Source organism: Xiphophorus couchianus, chromosome 7 (assembly GCF_001444195.1).
Source record: "Xiphophorus couchianus chromosome 7, X_couchianus-1.0, whole genome shotgun sequence".
Lineage (NCBI taxonomy): Eukaryota > Metazoa > Chordata > Actinopteri > Cyprinodontiformes > Poeciliidae > Xiphophorus > Xiphophorus couchianus.
This window is the reverse complement of record NC_040234.1, coordinates 8,516,645-8,532,045: the sequence shown is the minus strand read 5'-3', so window position 1 is coordinate 8,532,045 and position 15,401 is coordinate 8,516,645. Positions and strand designations below refer to the sequence as shown.

Sequence of the window (15,401 nt, the reverse complement as noted above, 5' to 3'; positions counted from 1 at the left end):
CCCCGGTGACCCGCGTCCGGGCGAGGGAACACCAAGTCCAATGTTTTTACTCATCATTGGGGTCTTCAGGCTGCACTTTGTCTGGTCCCTCACCTAGGACCTGTCTGCCTTGGGTGACCCTACCAGGGGCATGAAGCCCCAGACAGCATAGCTCCTAGGATCATTGGGGCACTCAAACCCCTCCACCACGATAAGGTGGCAGCCCATGGAGGAGTTGTTACGATTATTGTACAAAAATAATCTTTGTCTTTTGCATTCATTGTAAATGGGTACACAACTGGTTGGCTTTCAACCAATTGTTGAGAATCTTTTTAAAGAATTTAAAATCTGATTAATTGTGATGAATCAGTTGTTGAATTCACCATGATTAATTGCTATTAATCTGATTAATCCGAGTAATTGTTATTAATCACAATTAATTTGGTTAATTGTGAGCAACCGTGATTAATCTGATCAATTGTGATTAATTGGATCAGTCGTGATGAATCGATTGTTGAAATAATTGATTTCTAATTATTCTGATTACTTGACTACTAAATTAGTAATCAAATCATTACTAATGTATTAGTACTTATTAAGTACAGCATCCTGACTAAGACATGCAATTTGCCACAACAGCACAATCAGAGCAGTAATTAGCCTGAAACGATACAAAAAAATATATACAAATATAATCATGATTAATCGGATTTATCATGATTAATCGGATTATTTGTTTCGGCCCTGATTGACCTCAGTGTTTCCCGGCTGACAGGTGTGACGGCTGTGGCGCTGTTTTCCACGCGGAGTGTCGACAGAAAGCCCAGCCGTGTCCCCGCTGCGTCCGCAGAGAGCTCCACCACAAGCGGCCGTCGTCCTTCTGGTCGCCCGATGACGACAGCCCCGGCTGCTTTCACCTGCCGTACCAAGACACCTGAGGTCCGCCGCCGCGAGCGCAGAGGCCAGGAGCAAACGTGCCGTCATGCAGCCGCCACACAGGACAAAGGGCCTGTGTGTTTTTTTGTTTTTTTTTGTTTGTTTGTTTATTTCTATTCCTGCATCTGCAGCTTGGAGCTCACTGCAGCTTTTTGACCACAGGACGGATGCAGCCGCGGAGCTTCTTGCGTCGTTCTGTACGGAGGGAGAAAAGAACCGAATGCTGCGTAAGGCTCTACAGGCCCGAGTTCTCGTCACTCTGTAGTCACATCCTCTACTCCCCATCTTCACTTACCTCCTGCTCCAGGTTAAACAACAAACCGCAGCCGATGACACCGAGAAGTGGAAGCGCAGAAACCTGGCTGCTTGTCGTAACCTCTTAGAGACGAAACTGTTAGTCAGCACACAGGATGACAAAGCAAAGCACAAAATCCGCTGCTTTTCTTTTCCCCGACATGAGGAGCCTGCTGACGCTTTTTGATTCATTTATTTTTCATCCTAGATTAAAAAATAACAGAGGAAAATGGATTAATCTATCATGGATTAAAAAGAGAAACAAAATATATCTGCTCTTAAGGGCTATAAGCCTTCCGAGAATATTGTTGCACTCTGTAGCCTCTAAATTACGCAGAGAATTAGCCATTAGAAATCACATAGTGGGGGAGTTTTGTCTGTCTCTGGTGCTTTTAGGTATCATGAAGGTTGCCTGGCAGTAATATTCCTCCTCCTCATTCCCGGCGTTAAACGGGTCATAAGCCGTCCTGCTGAAAAAGTATGAAATATGGTGTAGAAAAGATCTTTTTTTTTTTTACATTGAATTCTACTTAGCAATAGAGTTTATCTTTTGATTTGCCACATCGGAACTTGTGTTTTTCTCAAATTTTGAATTCATTTTATTTTAAATATCCCATTTTTCTTTGTGAATTGCCGACAGGATCCCACAAAGAAACGCAACTCATTCCGAAATGCAGAATTTGTTCTTACGGCCACCAGACGGCTCCATCAAGGTTCAAAACTGGTCCTATGGGACCTTTAACTGGGTACGGCTTAGAAACCACAACAATCATTAAAACCTCTTTGTTTTTTTCAATTTCTACAAATAAATATGTTCAACTTTAACAAGTCTAAGTTGGTCAAGTTGCAAAAAAACGGAGCGAAGTTACCTATAGCACACTGTGTTTTGTGCACAAATGTCCAGAATGTCATAAAAGCTGCAGGAAAAATAAGGAGATGTTTGGCCAAGAACAGAATTTATCTAGAAATCTTGTTTTCACAAAACAAAACAAAAAACATTTACACTTTTGGGAGAAAAGACGGTTTGTTTCTAATATTACATTTCAACTTAGACATTCATTGACTAGAATGTTGTGGCTGATTCCTTAACTTTAGTTTTCACTCAAAATGTTTCTTCCAACCCTTGGTTAGCGTGGTTAGCTGAGCTAGCTTCACCAAAAAGCACGAGTTTCTGTATGTAGATCGTAGTAAATGATAATCCTTACCTTCACTCTGAGCCAAAATGCTATCAACATTTCTGACTCCATGACAAATAGAGGAATTTTGCGGTAACATATTCATCCTTCCTGTTATCTGCTGAAAGTATCGCTCTCTCCCGCAGCCTGAATTGAAAGCAGATGTGTGTCGACTTGGTTTTTAAAAGGGCAATTTGCTTTTCAATAGCCAAGTTAGCAACCTGGACTCACTGATTGGGGGAAAAAATAAATACATTTTTCATATTTTGTAAGTCGGCATTGAAGCATGATTGATCTGAAAATTGTTTGAGTCCGATCTCCGGCTGATTTGTTGGTCCACAAGCTACACTTATTGATTAATAAGTCAAAGTTTAAAAACAAAACACTGTGTTTAACAACAATGTTCAGAAAATGTCCCGACGATTTTTGGCTGAACTGAAACTTCGTTAAAAGCGACCGGAGAGCGGAATTGAATTATTTTCTAATTCAAACAATTAACATCAAACTTCTAAAATGTGTCTGTTAGATGTCTTAAACCTACAAAGCAACTTAAATGAATTTCTAAAATGCTTTGTTAAAGACCTTTATTTATGGACTTTGAGGATTAAATCGTTTGACTAAATCTCATTTGAAAAACTTTTGACAACAAAATTTGATGAATCTGCGACCTTAAATCATTAAAACGGAAATTGATCGATTCTTTAGTCAGGAAGAGGTCTGCGTATTTAAATAAAAACAAATTAAGGAACTTCTTTTGGGATTTCTTAAGGAGAAGCTGGGAGAAAACAACCATAATGTTTATATAAATGTATTAAATGATTTATAATTGTCACACATGCAGGTGACAGTAACCAGATTTGGACTTCTTCGGATTTCCTCTCCTTTTGTTTCAACCAGCCTTTCTTGAATCTTCCTGATTTATTGCTTAGATTTTTAACAAAAAAAATTTTTTTCACTCCCTCTTCTCCTGTAAATGTAAAAGCACAACGACTTGATTATAAAATTCACTGACTGCGCGTTTTGTCCCGACTGGAAGACAAAAGGTCAATAATTTACTGGAGCTCATCTCACGGCTGCCTCCGCCTTCCCGCTTCCTCCTCTGTGATTCTACTTCCTGTTGTGCTTTACTCATGCGTAGCCTCTCTGACCTGACAGCGGCTTTAGCTTTTAGCATCTCTATGCAACCTGGATGGCCTTTCATTGCCCACCTTTTCCTTTTTTTCACATAACCCAGCAGCTGTGAGTCATGCGGTTTTGACCCAGATTTGGTGAAAGCTTGAGCAGTTTACGTCCAGATTTATTTTTAACACCGCATTTCTTTCGGTTGATTAATTCCTTGACAATGGAAGAACATTATTTTAACGACCCAGCTCCGGTCAGAGAGGCAGGAACAACGTTGGATTTTTTTTATTGCAGTAACAATTCCCGTGAATCCACAACTTGTAGGAAGAGATGGCTGGACTTCTGCTGCTCTCAGGCTGATACAAATAAAAACTTAACTGCTGGTACGACTGCTCCACTGAGTCTTTAGTGCTGATCTCTCTGCCGTTGTTTCGTCTTGTTTCAGTTGAGCCATAGCAACTTGTCAGCTCGAAGCTTGCTGATGGGAAAATCCTATTTTTTGTGGCTGGCGAGAGGACGCTGCGCGTTTTGTATCTTTGAAGTTTATGACACTTCCAACCCGACTTGCTTTATTTCAACTCCGGCAACCAATATTAGGGTCGTTTTCATGATTCCAGTGAAAAATAATTGCCTGACAGAAGTCACTTTGTTAATTTAGTTTGATCAGGAATTCATAATCGGCCTTATTTTATTAGTCATTTGGCCCAAATGGGGATCGGAAGAGGGAATAGTGGGTAGTACAAGATTTTATAAACTCTAGAAATAGTTAAATTATACATCAGATTTATGAATTTATTGATAAATGATCACTGTAATCCATGACAGGAAATCCCTGCAATGATTAATAAACTGCTGGTTTGGGACGTAGACTTGAAATTGTGGGTTGCCAGGTGCAAAATGGAAGAAACTAGGGACAAAATGGCAAAGAATAACTACAAAATGGCCGACATGCTTATTTTTCCTTAAGGTTTATGCTTTTTTTTTCTATTTTTTGTGGACTATTTGTTGTTTTGAAAATAAAGTGTTTGATTGTTCCTCGCTGAATGTTCATGCTACAAACTTAAAAACCTTGTTTTGTTTAGATTTTTTTGACTACATTGCTCCTTTAAGTTGTGTTAATTTAGTGCTCGGCAGCCTGACAGGTTTCAGGGAAGCTCATTGTGTGTCTGTGTATTTATTTACGCCAATTGAATGCAGCATCAAAACTTAAGCCATCAGCACCAAACTCTAGTTTTACTTCTGGCCGGAGCTCATTATTCACAGCATTATGGAAATCATCAGTATTCCAGCGAAATGTGTTCAGAGGACGTTCGTGGTGCTTTTAAATCGCCACGTTTCAGTTTTATCCAGAACAAACAGGCTTTCTTTAAATGACCAGGGTGTGTTTTTTTTGTTTTTAGTTTTCCAGGTTTTTAGATCTCAGTGGAACCTCACATGGACGGAGTTATTGTAAAAAAACACAATGTTACAAACTAATCCTGTGTATTTCCCAGGACGGTAAAGCTGAAGGACCTGCAGTTCCTCCGCACTAAAGTTGTGCATCAGATCACTTTATAAGTTATTTCATTTGTACTCGTTGGCACATGTTTTGTGTTTTTCTTGCCATTTCTTTAACGTGCGTTTGCTTGATAGTCTGTCCAACTGGAAATTGTATTTGATTCCAATTTTTACGGATAAAAACCAGATTGTTTTCAGTTTGCAGCTGAAGATGTTTCAGGCGCATCTTTACAAAAGCTATGATACAGTATTTAAGGAAAGTAGACGGACTGAACCTCTGAACTTTTTTTTTAGGTGGTTATTGTTTTTGTTTTGTTTTGTTTTTGCAGCCAAACTCTTATGCAAGCACAAGGCGTTGTTTTTTGATCGAAGCAGCTCGTCCTCATGTCTGGTTCTGTGTGAATTGACCCACTGATGCCAATAAAAACTAACTTATTAATAGCAACTGATTTTTCTGTGTTTTAATTCTGATTTGTCGCTTTAGCTTCTGAGATCCCAATACATTGTTGGTTTATTTTTAATAATAATAAGTGAGTTAACAGCAATGCTGTTTACATCATCTGACTGTATTTAAGCAAGTTGCCTCAAAGATTTTAGATTTGCGAATAACGAGGTCAAACTTTCAGTGTTGCAGCTGAATACAAAGGTCAAGTTTAGAAACAAGTGAAATGTCCTATTTTAGAATAGAAATGTCTGTCTCTGATGGCAACAACTGAGAAAGGTACGTTTTACGCCTTTATTGTCTTTATTTGCTTATTTGTGTCAAACATTGGTGCAATCTTTCTATGACGATGCAGCTAAAATCACAATGTTTTCCCATGGAAGTTAACAATTTTCAGGCCAAGATTTACCTTAAAATAATTTCTGCATGAATAACACAACGAACAAATGTGTAATGTATATTGATTTTCGTGGCTTCTCTGTGTTTTACGGACAGTCGAGTCGATGCACACAGTTGTAGTCAGAAAACACGTACTGGTAATACCACTTACGGCCACTAGGGGCAGTGACTCGAAACATTAAACAGTCTGTTCTTTCTTCTACCGTTCATTACAATGAAATTGGGACACTTGGAGTGCAACAATTAAGAACCAAGTTTCAATGAGATAGTTAAAATTCCTCTATTGTATGTGTTGATTAAACTCACAATGAAAAAAAATCAACTTTAAGAAATAATAGTTTAAAAAAAACTCAGTTATGCCTCTATTCCAACAGGAAAAACGCAACTCAGCCTTGTTTGTTTAATGCAAACTTTGTTTCTTTTTGTTTTATTTCTTTTTTTAATAGTCAAAGTGTGTAGAAACTATTCATTGTTAACCCAGAATGTGTTTTTTTCCTCTGGAATAAATATGATAGACAGGAATCCATTAACCCCAGCAGCTGTTCAAAGCGGCATTTAGAGACGGAGTTGCCCTTGATTAGTAGTAAATGGATCACCGATTGACAAATTTGGTGCGTATTGATGATTTTTGATTATGGCACTTCTTGACAAAATGTAGTGTTTACTGCTTGTTTCACAATTGGTGACTATAATGGGAATCCCTTCAAACGGTGACTGAACGAGGATTCAAGTCATAACACACACTCTGAAATCACTCTGACTGGTCTTTATTGTTGATTTGGATAGTATTGGGTGTGTATTAGACAGTGAGAGACCATTTTACCTCAAAAACGATATGTCAGAAGAAGGGGAAAAAAAGGGGTATTTTTAAGGACTGGAGCCAGACGGTGATGCTGGATAGTTGGGTCAGAGGTTAAACCAAAGCTGAAGGTTTTTAGGTGCGTTCCCTGTGGTCAGTATCTGGTCCAAGGGAGGAAATGTTCATTGGTGGCCAAGGCTCATTCCCAGTTCGGATAGAAAGAATACACTTCACTATTGGTTGCATTTGGAGCTGAGAAACATTAAGGATGTCCATGGTGAGTCTGTCCACTGCCAAAGCCGCCAACAAACGATTATGGTTAGTTGTGTTTGTGTGTCATTTACTTGAGGAACACGAGGTACCGCTATGGGGAGAGGGCAAATCAGGTGGAAACAGTGTGACTGTTTGTGCGACTGAAGCGTTTTGTCAGATTACAGGTATGCTGTGATGGGGGAAAAAGCCTGATGACGGTGGCTTCCTATAGCAGAATAAGACGCCCGCCACCAGAGCAACAAGGATGTGGAGCATAAGTTTAAGTTGGTGACTTTCCCTCCAAATTTCCCTGATCTTAATCCAATCAACTGTCTGTGGAATGTGTTGGATAAACATGTCCAAACCATTGAGACCCCGCGGTACTTCCAGGACTTTAAGGATCTGCTGCCAGCGTGTTGGCGCTAGCCACTCCACCCCGACTAACAGACCCGGAAGGAGTCCTTGCCTTGATGGGTCAAGACTGTTTTGGTAGCAAAAGAGGCGCCAACACGCTATTAGACACGTGAGCATGATGCTATGCACTTTTGTAGGTGTAGAAATGTAAACGCCATTAGTTCTTTAAACGGAAAAAGTCCAACATGTGTATATTAAAAGACAGGATGCGATTTAAATGCCCTCGTCTGTGAAGCCCAGACTCCAAGGTCACTGTTTGCTCACGTTAGCGCGCGTTTGCCTGCCGTCTTATGAGCTCATCTGGCCCAGCTGAGGGCGGAAACATACATCTATGTATATATGTGGGCGTGTGTGTGTGTGTGTGCGTGTGTGCACGTTTTCCCAAGGGAGTCTGGACATTTTCTGAGAGAGCGGCGGGCTCAGGAGGCCGAACTGTTCGCCTTTTATGTACGTCGGGCAGCAGCCGCAAATTGAAGCTGAGTGTCGACCGCGCTTAATTGTCATCGCCAATTAGTGCATTGTGGGACGGCCACAATGGATCAACTGTAGCGAGCAGAGCGAAGTCCTTTGTGCTTCTCCAGTGGCCTGCGAGCCAGTCAAGACTCATTTGAGGGGCCCGGTCGACGGCGGAGCAGAAATGCCACCCTAAATGAAAACAAAAGACAGTTTAAGGAGGAAAAAGGGGGGATGAAGGGAGGAAAACGAAGGCTTTGGGGGCGGGGGTGGATGGATGTGGACAGCGGTTACAGAGGAGGGAAGAACGGGACCAACACACACACACAAACACACAATGTACCCCCTCGCTACATTTTAGTGAGCTTCTGCACAAAAGCTGGCAGGGCCCCAGTGACCTGGTTATTCAGGAGCTTCATCGGCCGAATCGAAGCTTTCAGCAGGTTGCCGCAGAGCAGACTGGTTTCAGCCATTGCTGCAATGTATTTATTCTTAAGTACAAATCCACTATTTCGTCTGCTTTTACTTTGAAAAACCAAATCTTTGCCATGAAGGGGTATCTCAGGCCGTCACCAAAGACTCGACGTTTGTTTTGTTTGCTTCACTCAAACAAGTTCCAGGTCTCTGCATGTCGCCGACGCGAGTGTGGGAGGGGGAGACAAAACCCACTCGGCACACTGGAGCTCAGCTCTGATGTTCAGACTGCTGAAGGTGCGTTCAGGTCACACAGGGTGTGAACCGAAATCACACAACGTGGGGCCTTATATTTGTGTTCAGCTGAGTCTTTGTCTGAAATAAAGCCCGTGACTTTGTTGACTACAGCTGCTGCATGCTGTGGAGTTCACCGCCACCACCTTACCATACGTGATACACGTTGTTTTCTTCTTCTGACTCACTGTTCACTGCAAAAACATAAAATCTTATCAAGTATTTTTGGTCTAGTATCTAGTACCAATAGCTTAGCACATTTGAAATAAGACAAATCTAACTTAAAAGTAACTTTTTAGCAAGATGTAGGCGCTTGTTTTAAGTAAATAATTAATTAATATTGATGAAAAAAATATTTGTTCCATTGGCAGATTATTTCACTTGTACCAAGACATATTCCCATGTTAGAAGTTAACATGTGGAAGTCCTTTTTCATCAATATTAAGGAACTAGTTATTTAAAACAAGCACCTATTTCTTGCTGAAAAGCTACTTTTAAGTTAGTTTAAGTGTGCTAAGATATCTGCACTAGAAACTGGACCCAATTTACTCGGTAAGATTTTGTGGTTTTGCAGTATTCTTTGATAAAATAGTCAGATCTAGATCTGACTCTAACATGTTTTAATCTTCCATGTAGCTCTGGCTGTGTGTTTAGAGTTGTTGTTGCCTTGAATGTGACTTTTCATGGGTTTATTTCCGCAAACCATTAATTCTTGACACTTTTCCATTAGGACCAGTTTTCTCAGTGGTCTTCAAGATGTTGTTTCTTCTCTAATAATCATCGAAGAGACTTACAGAAAAAAACAAACAAAAAACCCCCGACTCATCCTGGGATTAAATTGCACACAAGTGGAATTTACTTTTCATATTTTTATTTCTTAAACAAATATTTTAAAGCCTTCTTAGTGACTATTGTTGGCACAGAATATATGGATGTGTTAAAAATGTTCAAGACTAAAAAAAGCAAAACAATCAATTTTCTTGGCTTAAATGTTTCAAATTAAATGTGAAGGATTAAAATAGGGTTTAGCAAGGATGTAGCAAGTGGAGACGTGAGTGTACGATAGGGCTGAAATAATTAATCATCATGAAATTATCATTAGCTAATTTCGTGATCGATTAATCGTTTACTGGGGTGTGCAGACTCTTAAAAAAAAGTCAATTTCCTGAAAGAACAACACAGTCAGAGCAGTAATTAAGCCAAAAAAGTATGCACTTAAAATAAAAAAATAAAACATCTTTTTCTGTAAATCTGTTCTATTCAGAACTCAAGTGGCATGTGCCGTAGTTTTATCTCCATCTTGTTAAATTCTGTAAGAAAATCTCATATCAAGCACATTTTGCCATCAAATTACAAATCAGTTAATCCAAAAAAAGGTATCATCGGATCAGTCGTATGCTGTACTGATGCTAAGTCAAGCAGAAATGTCTGAGCTTTTCACATGTTGATGTTGGAAGTGCTGTTTTAGCTGCAGATGCGTCCTTTGCTACAAAAGATCGACTGTTCCCTGCAGGAATGCTACGCTGTTGTGTTTTAGGCAACAAAATGTTCAAATCTAATGAGAAAAAATCTGCAGAACATGCCAATTTTTAAAAATCCGATTAATCGATTAACCGTCTGAATAATTGATAGATTAATCGATAACTGCTGTTCCCTCTCCCGTTTTAGTCAAACAAACCTGGCACTTGAGAGAATCCCTACATTATAATCACACGTATGTTCACACACATCCTTGTCTGTACGGGTGTGTGTGTGTGTGTGTGTGTGCGTGTTTGTGATTCCTTTCAGGGTTTAAACACAGAACTCTCCACTGTTTACGTTTATCTGTCAGACTGACCTGAGCGAAGGTAGATCAGGTCTAGCCTCCTCCTAGTTGATACGCTGAGCACACACACCCTCACTGCTCAAACACACGCCAACACACCTTCGGAGACCTTTGTCCCCAAGAGAGCGCTGTGACCTTTGTCTCATGCGGCGGTGAGAGTCGCAGAGAGCAGAGGTTCGGTTACTGAGCGCCACAGATTTAGTTTTCTTTCAGTTTGCCTGGTTGAGAATCACAGATAAATCCTCTGTAATCTGTGTTAGAATACAGAGGATTGTATGAGAATAAACCCGTTTGTTTCCTGTCGATTTATTTAGACCAAACGGAGACGAAATAGGACAATGTTTCCAATGTGTTTCTTTAAAAAAAAAGTGGAAGATTTTTGTACATGTTTTCTGTGATTGTACATCATCTCTATAATGAAGCTGGACCCCTGATCAGCAAATGCTTCATTTTTTCCCCCCTTTCTTTTCATATAAAACATGATTGACTGGGAAATAATCTGGCTTTCATGTCTTATCTTAAATCCATGCAACTTTGTAACATCTAATAAAAATACCAAAGGACCAGTAAAGTCACAAACAGCTGCTTCATCTATTTAAAAAATAAATAAATAAATAAATAAGTGGTTTCACCTGAGTGAAGAGCTGTAGATATGAGTTTTGTAGAGTTTCAAAAGTGTCTTTTGCTCTTTTAAAAGGTGAAAAATGACGCTGAGTTTACGGTACTCTAACAATACATTAATTACGATTGCAACACAAAGTTTGTGTGTTGCAGTTGGTTTTGCTTTTCTGACGGGAAATGACCAGAAAAAAAAAAACATTAAAAGACCTTTGAGCAGTTTAAAGAAGAATGATGTGGTTATAAGACAATAAGGACTGTGTATTAAATATATATCATAGACATAACAACAACCCTACACACATCTCCGTATGGTCAATTTATAAAATCCCACTTTGCGAAAAAATAAAATAAAAAGATTTTGAATTATAGTCTCTAGATGTGCACAGTTGTTCACATATAGTGGTTAATAATTGAATTGAATAATGGTTTATTCAAATGATTCTTTTGATTTTACCAACATGTTTTTTTGTTTTTTATTCTGATTGGAAGCAATGCTGACATTTTGGAGTCCCGATTTGAACCTGAGGGCTCGCGAGATTAGGGTGATGGTAAGGAGACCTTCCAGCTTTAAACATTTACCTCCACAGATAAATTGAACAAAATACCAGTGGAATCACACCAAAACATGTTTCCCATTTGAATTTAAATGTTATCGTCCTGCTCTGTGAGTAACTTTGGGGCCTAATTGTATATTAGGTAGTAAGACTTTCTCAAATATAGCATGTAGCATCTATTTACTGACTTCAAAGCACCATGCTAACGCAGCTAGCACAGCAATGATTGACAGGGGTGAACTGGCTAGTAACATATATCTTCAAAGTGTGACAACCATCTATGTGCTACAACTAAGAACACTTTCCTGGTTCAGGAAACTCGTGTTTCAGAACAAATACTTTGGCAAAGTCTGCATTAGAATACATTTAAAAAAAAAAAAAGCCACATTCTTCTGTCAGGAAAAAAAAATGCAGGACCAAACTACAAATAATAGCGTCCTTTTCCGTCTTATGTTTGTGAAGGTGTCAGACACTCTTCGTCAGGTACCTTTAGGCTCCTCTGGGAACTCCCACCTCCTAAAGCAGGAAGTCCTATAATATAAAATTGCTCTCTGATGTGTTCACGGACCGCCAGGTATTTGAAATTTGATTTAAGCCTCAGAGCAAGTGGTTGCGGACAATACAAAAAGAGGAACATTCAGGATTTTTGTGGGACGAAAAGCTGAAAGCACAACATATAAACTCCGCTAACAATATTAGCAGATCTATTTTTGTTGAACTTCTGATTCTGTCATTAGCAAGGTCTATAAGTTAATGGGTTTTTTTATGTCTGAAAAATCAACTTACTTGATTTTTTTTGCAAATAAATTAGACCTGCCAGCCCTTATTCTTACAGAACTCATCAATATAGCTACACATCAACCTTTTTTAAAAAATATATATCTGCTCTGCTTCGAATATTAATAGGCTATGTAAAAATTGCTGATTAATTTCAGTTTTAAGCAATTAGGTCGACTGAATAGCGTTTACTTATCTGACATAATGTCAACAAGTTATTTTATATCAATCAGTCAAATTTACAGAACGTCGATCATGCATTTGAATGTAACACAAAGTGCAGTGCAAAAGTTAAAAAGGGACCAGGCATGCAGACAGCGATCGATACTGGCACCACATAAAAACTAAAGCTAAGTCCAACTAGACTAAAACGTCAAGTGACATTCAGAAGCGGGAGCGCGCTCCCAGCTGAGTTTTGACATTTCCGACAGCCGTGAACGCAGCAGAGCCTGTGTTTGATGAGAAGGTGCCGCAGCTTCAGACGGACTTCACTTCGTCCTCGGGCGCAGGGAGCGCAGCGATCCGCGCGTGGCCGCAAACTCGACGGCACGGGATTAAGTTTTTGCCCCGAGGGACTCTTCTTCTTCTGCTGCTGCTGCTCATTCTGCTCTGGCTGTTTTCACTCAGGAGAATCAGAAAGTTCACTTTTCAGAAGTTGTTCAAGTCGCGGGGCGGATTAAATCCATCGAGGGAAACGCATCAAGTGGATTTTACTCACCTGGTTCCTCGTGGCACAGAAAGAGGAGACTTCTGGATATTTATATTGCTCACATTTACCAGCTGTTCAATCCGCCTTACCACCCTTTTCTTTATTTCTTATTTAGTTTTTTTTGTTTGTTTTTTTTTTTTTAACTCTACAGCACTGATGATGCGACTCTTTCCGGCATACAGTGCATGTTTGGAGGACGTGCAGAGGGTTGAAATGCTACAGGGTCGTTAAATTTATTGGAACGTGACTGCCGGATATGAACTTTCTCCGTAATGATTGCAGGAGCGCTGGTGAATGATTGACAGCGTGCTGGCACGACTGGTTTCCCCATCAGATATCCATTTTACCCTTCAACAGGCTGATTTGTGTCTTTTCTCTCAGAACAGAACTTTCTTCTGTTGACTCGTCTAAAACATAAAGTTTCAGCCATAAACTTGGGTAAAATGAGCCCTTCTTTATTTCAGTTGGTGTAAAGACTCTGCCATAACCGGATAACAGACTTACTTCATCCATGGCATCAGCAGTGAGACTCATGCCGTACAGCCTGATGCTGTACCTGCTTTTCGTTTTCTGGTCTCTCGGTTTCACATCAGGAGCCTCCAAGGTCTTGGTTTGTGAGCCCATTACAGTGCCCATGTGTAAGGGCATTGGTTACAACTTGACATACATGCCCAATCAATTCAATCATGACACCCAGGAGGAAGTGGGGCTGGAGGTGCACCAGTTCTGGCCCCTGGTCCGCATCCGCTGCTCCCCAGACCTGCTGTTCTTCCTCTGCAGCATGTACACTCCAATCTGCTTGCCGGACTACAGGAAGCCGCTGCCCCCGTGCCGCTCCGTGTGCGAGCGGGCCAAGCGAGGCTGCTCCCCCCTCATGAGCCAATATGGCTTCGAGTGGCCTGAGAGGATGAGCTGTGAGCAGCTGCCCCAGCTCGGCGACGAGACCCTGTGCATGGACCAGAACAGCAGTGAGACCACCACTCTGGCCCCTTCGTTCCCGAAGTCCACCCCCAAAGTCAGAACCAGACCTCCCAGCCCACCGCAGTGTGACAGGGAGTGCCGTTGCAGAGACCCCCTGGTCCCCATCAAGCGGGAGTCCCACGCTCTCTACGGCAGAGTCCAGACCGGCCCTTTGCCCAACTGCGCCCAGCCCTGCCACCTGCCCTACTTCTCGGCGGACGAACGCGCCTTCACCAGCTTCTGGGTCGGGCTCTGGTCCGTGCTGTGCTTCATCTCCACGCTGACCACCATGGCCACTTTCCTCATTGACATGGAGCGGTTCAAGTACCCAGAGAGGCCCATCATCTTCCTGGCTGCCTGCTACCTCTTCGTCTCCTTGGGCTTCATCATACGTCTGGTTGCGGGTCATGAGCGAGTGGCTTGTGGCTACAGCGGCCTCGGCGGAAGCCAGCTGCACATCCTGTATGACGCTTCCGGCCCCGCTCTCTGCACCCTAGTCTTCCTGCTGGTGTACTTCTTCGGGATGGCCAGCTCCATCTGGTGGGTGGTGTTGTCCTTCACGTGGTTTCTCGCGGCGGGAATGAAGTGGGGTAGCGAGGCCATTGCTGGATACTCACAGTACTTCCACCTGGCTGCATGGCTCATCCCGAGTGTCAAGTCCATCGTGGTCCTCGCTCTCAGTTCCGTGGACGGGGATCCCGTGGCTGGAATCTGCTACGTCGGGAACCAGAGTCTGGAGAATCTGAGGGGGTTTGTGCTGGCCCCTCTTGTGGTCTACCTCTTCACAGGCTCGCTGTTCTTACTGGCTGGGTTTGTCTCTTTGTTCCGCATCAGGAGCATCATCAAACAAGGTGGCACCAAGACGGACAAACTGGAGCGGCTGATGATCCGAATTGGGCTTTTCACAGTGCTGTACACAGTCCCCGCCACCATCGTGGTGGCATGCCTGGTCTACGAGCAGCACTACCGACCCAGCTGGGAGCGAGCCCTGGCCTGCTCCTGCCTGTCGGAGCGCCAGCGCTCGGGCTCGGGCCCGGACTACGCCATCTTCATGCTCAAGTACTTCATGTGCTTGGTGGTGGGCATCACATCCGGAGTTTGGATTTGGTCGGGAAAAACTCTGGAGTCGTGGAGGAGATTCGTGGCCAGATGCTGCCCCTGCTGGCCACAGAAGGTCACTGCACCGCCTTCCATGTACAGCGAAGCTAGCACAGCCTTAACGGGACACACTCGAACTGGGTTGTCGTCGGGGATCTATCAGAAAGCCCCTCCGTCCCATATATGAACTGTGTGGCAACACGAAACATTTTAGAGAACCTGTGATTGTGGACAAGAAACCAGAACTATAAGTTTGTGTCATTTTACCCTAAATATAAACTATAAACAGTAAATACTGAACGAAAAGATTCAGAGCGTAAATAATGTAAAAAGTATATATACATATATATATATATGTATATATATATATATATATACATATATATA

At 41.7% G+C, this 15,401-nt stretch overlaps 2 protein-coding genes across 7 annotated transcripts in view; both read left to right on the top strand.

The window, feature by feature from the left end:
* Positions 1-5,448, top strand: part of plekhm3 (pleckstrin homology domain containing, family M, member 3) — a 48,558-nt gene extending 43,110 nt beyond the window's left edge. For 5 of the 6 annotated variants that reach the window (XM_028023130.1, XM_028023127.1, XM_028023128.1 and 2 more), the window contains one exon: positions 755-5,448. In XM_028023130.1, coding sequence (XP_027878931.1) covers positions 755-917 — 163 coding nt within the window. In that variant the 3' untranslated portion in view covers positions 918-5,448. The remainder of the gene's footprint in view (positions 1-754) is intronic. The other variant, XR_003596219.1, reaches the window with a different exon arrangement.
* Positions 5,449-9,699: 4,251 nt separating this feature from the next.
* On the top strand, positions 9,700-15,346 carry fzd5 (frizzled class receptor 5). Its single transcript, XM_028023325.1, has one exon. It carries the CDS (start codon positions 13,468-13,470, stop codon positions 15,199-15,201), a length of 1,734 nt encoding a protein of 577 aa, XP_027879126.1. The 5' UTR covers positions 9,700-13,467; the 3' UTR covers positions 15,202-15,346.
* Positions 15,347-15,401: the final 55 nt, after the last annotated feature.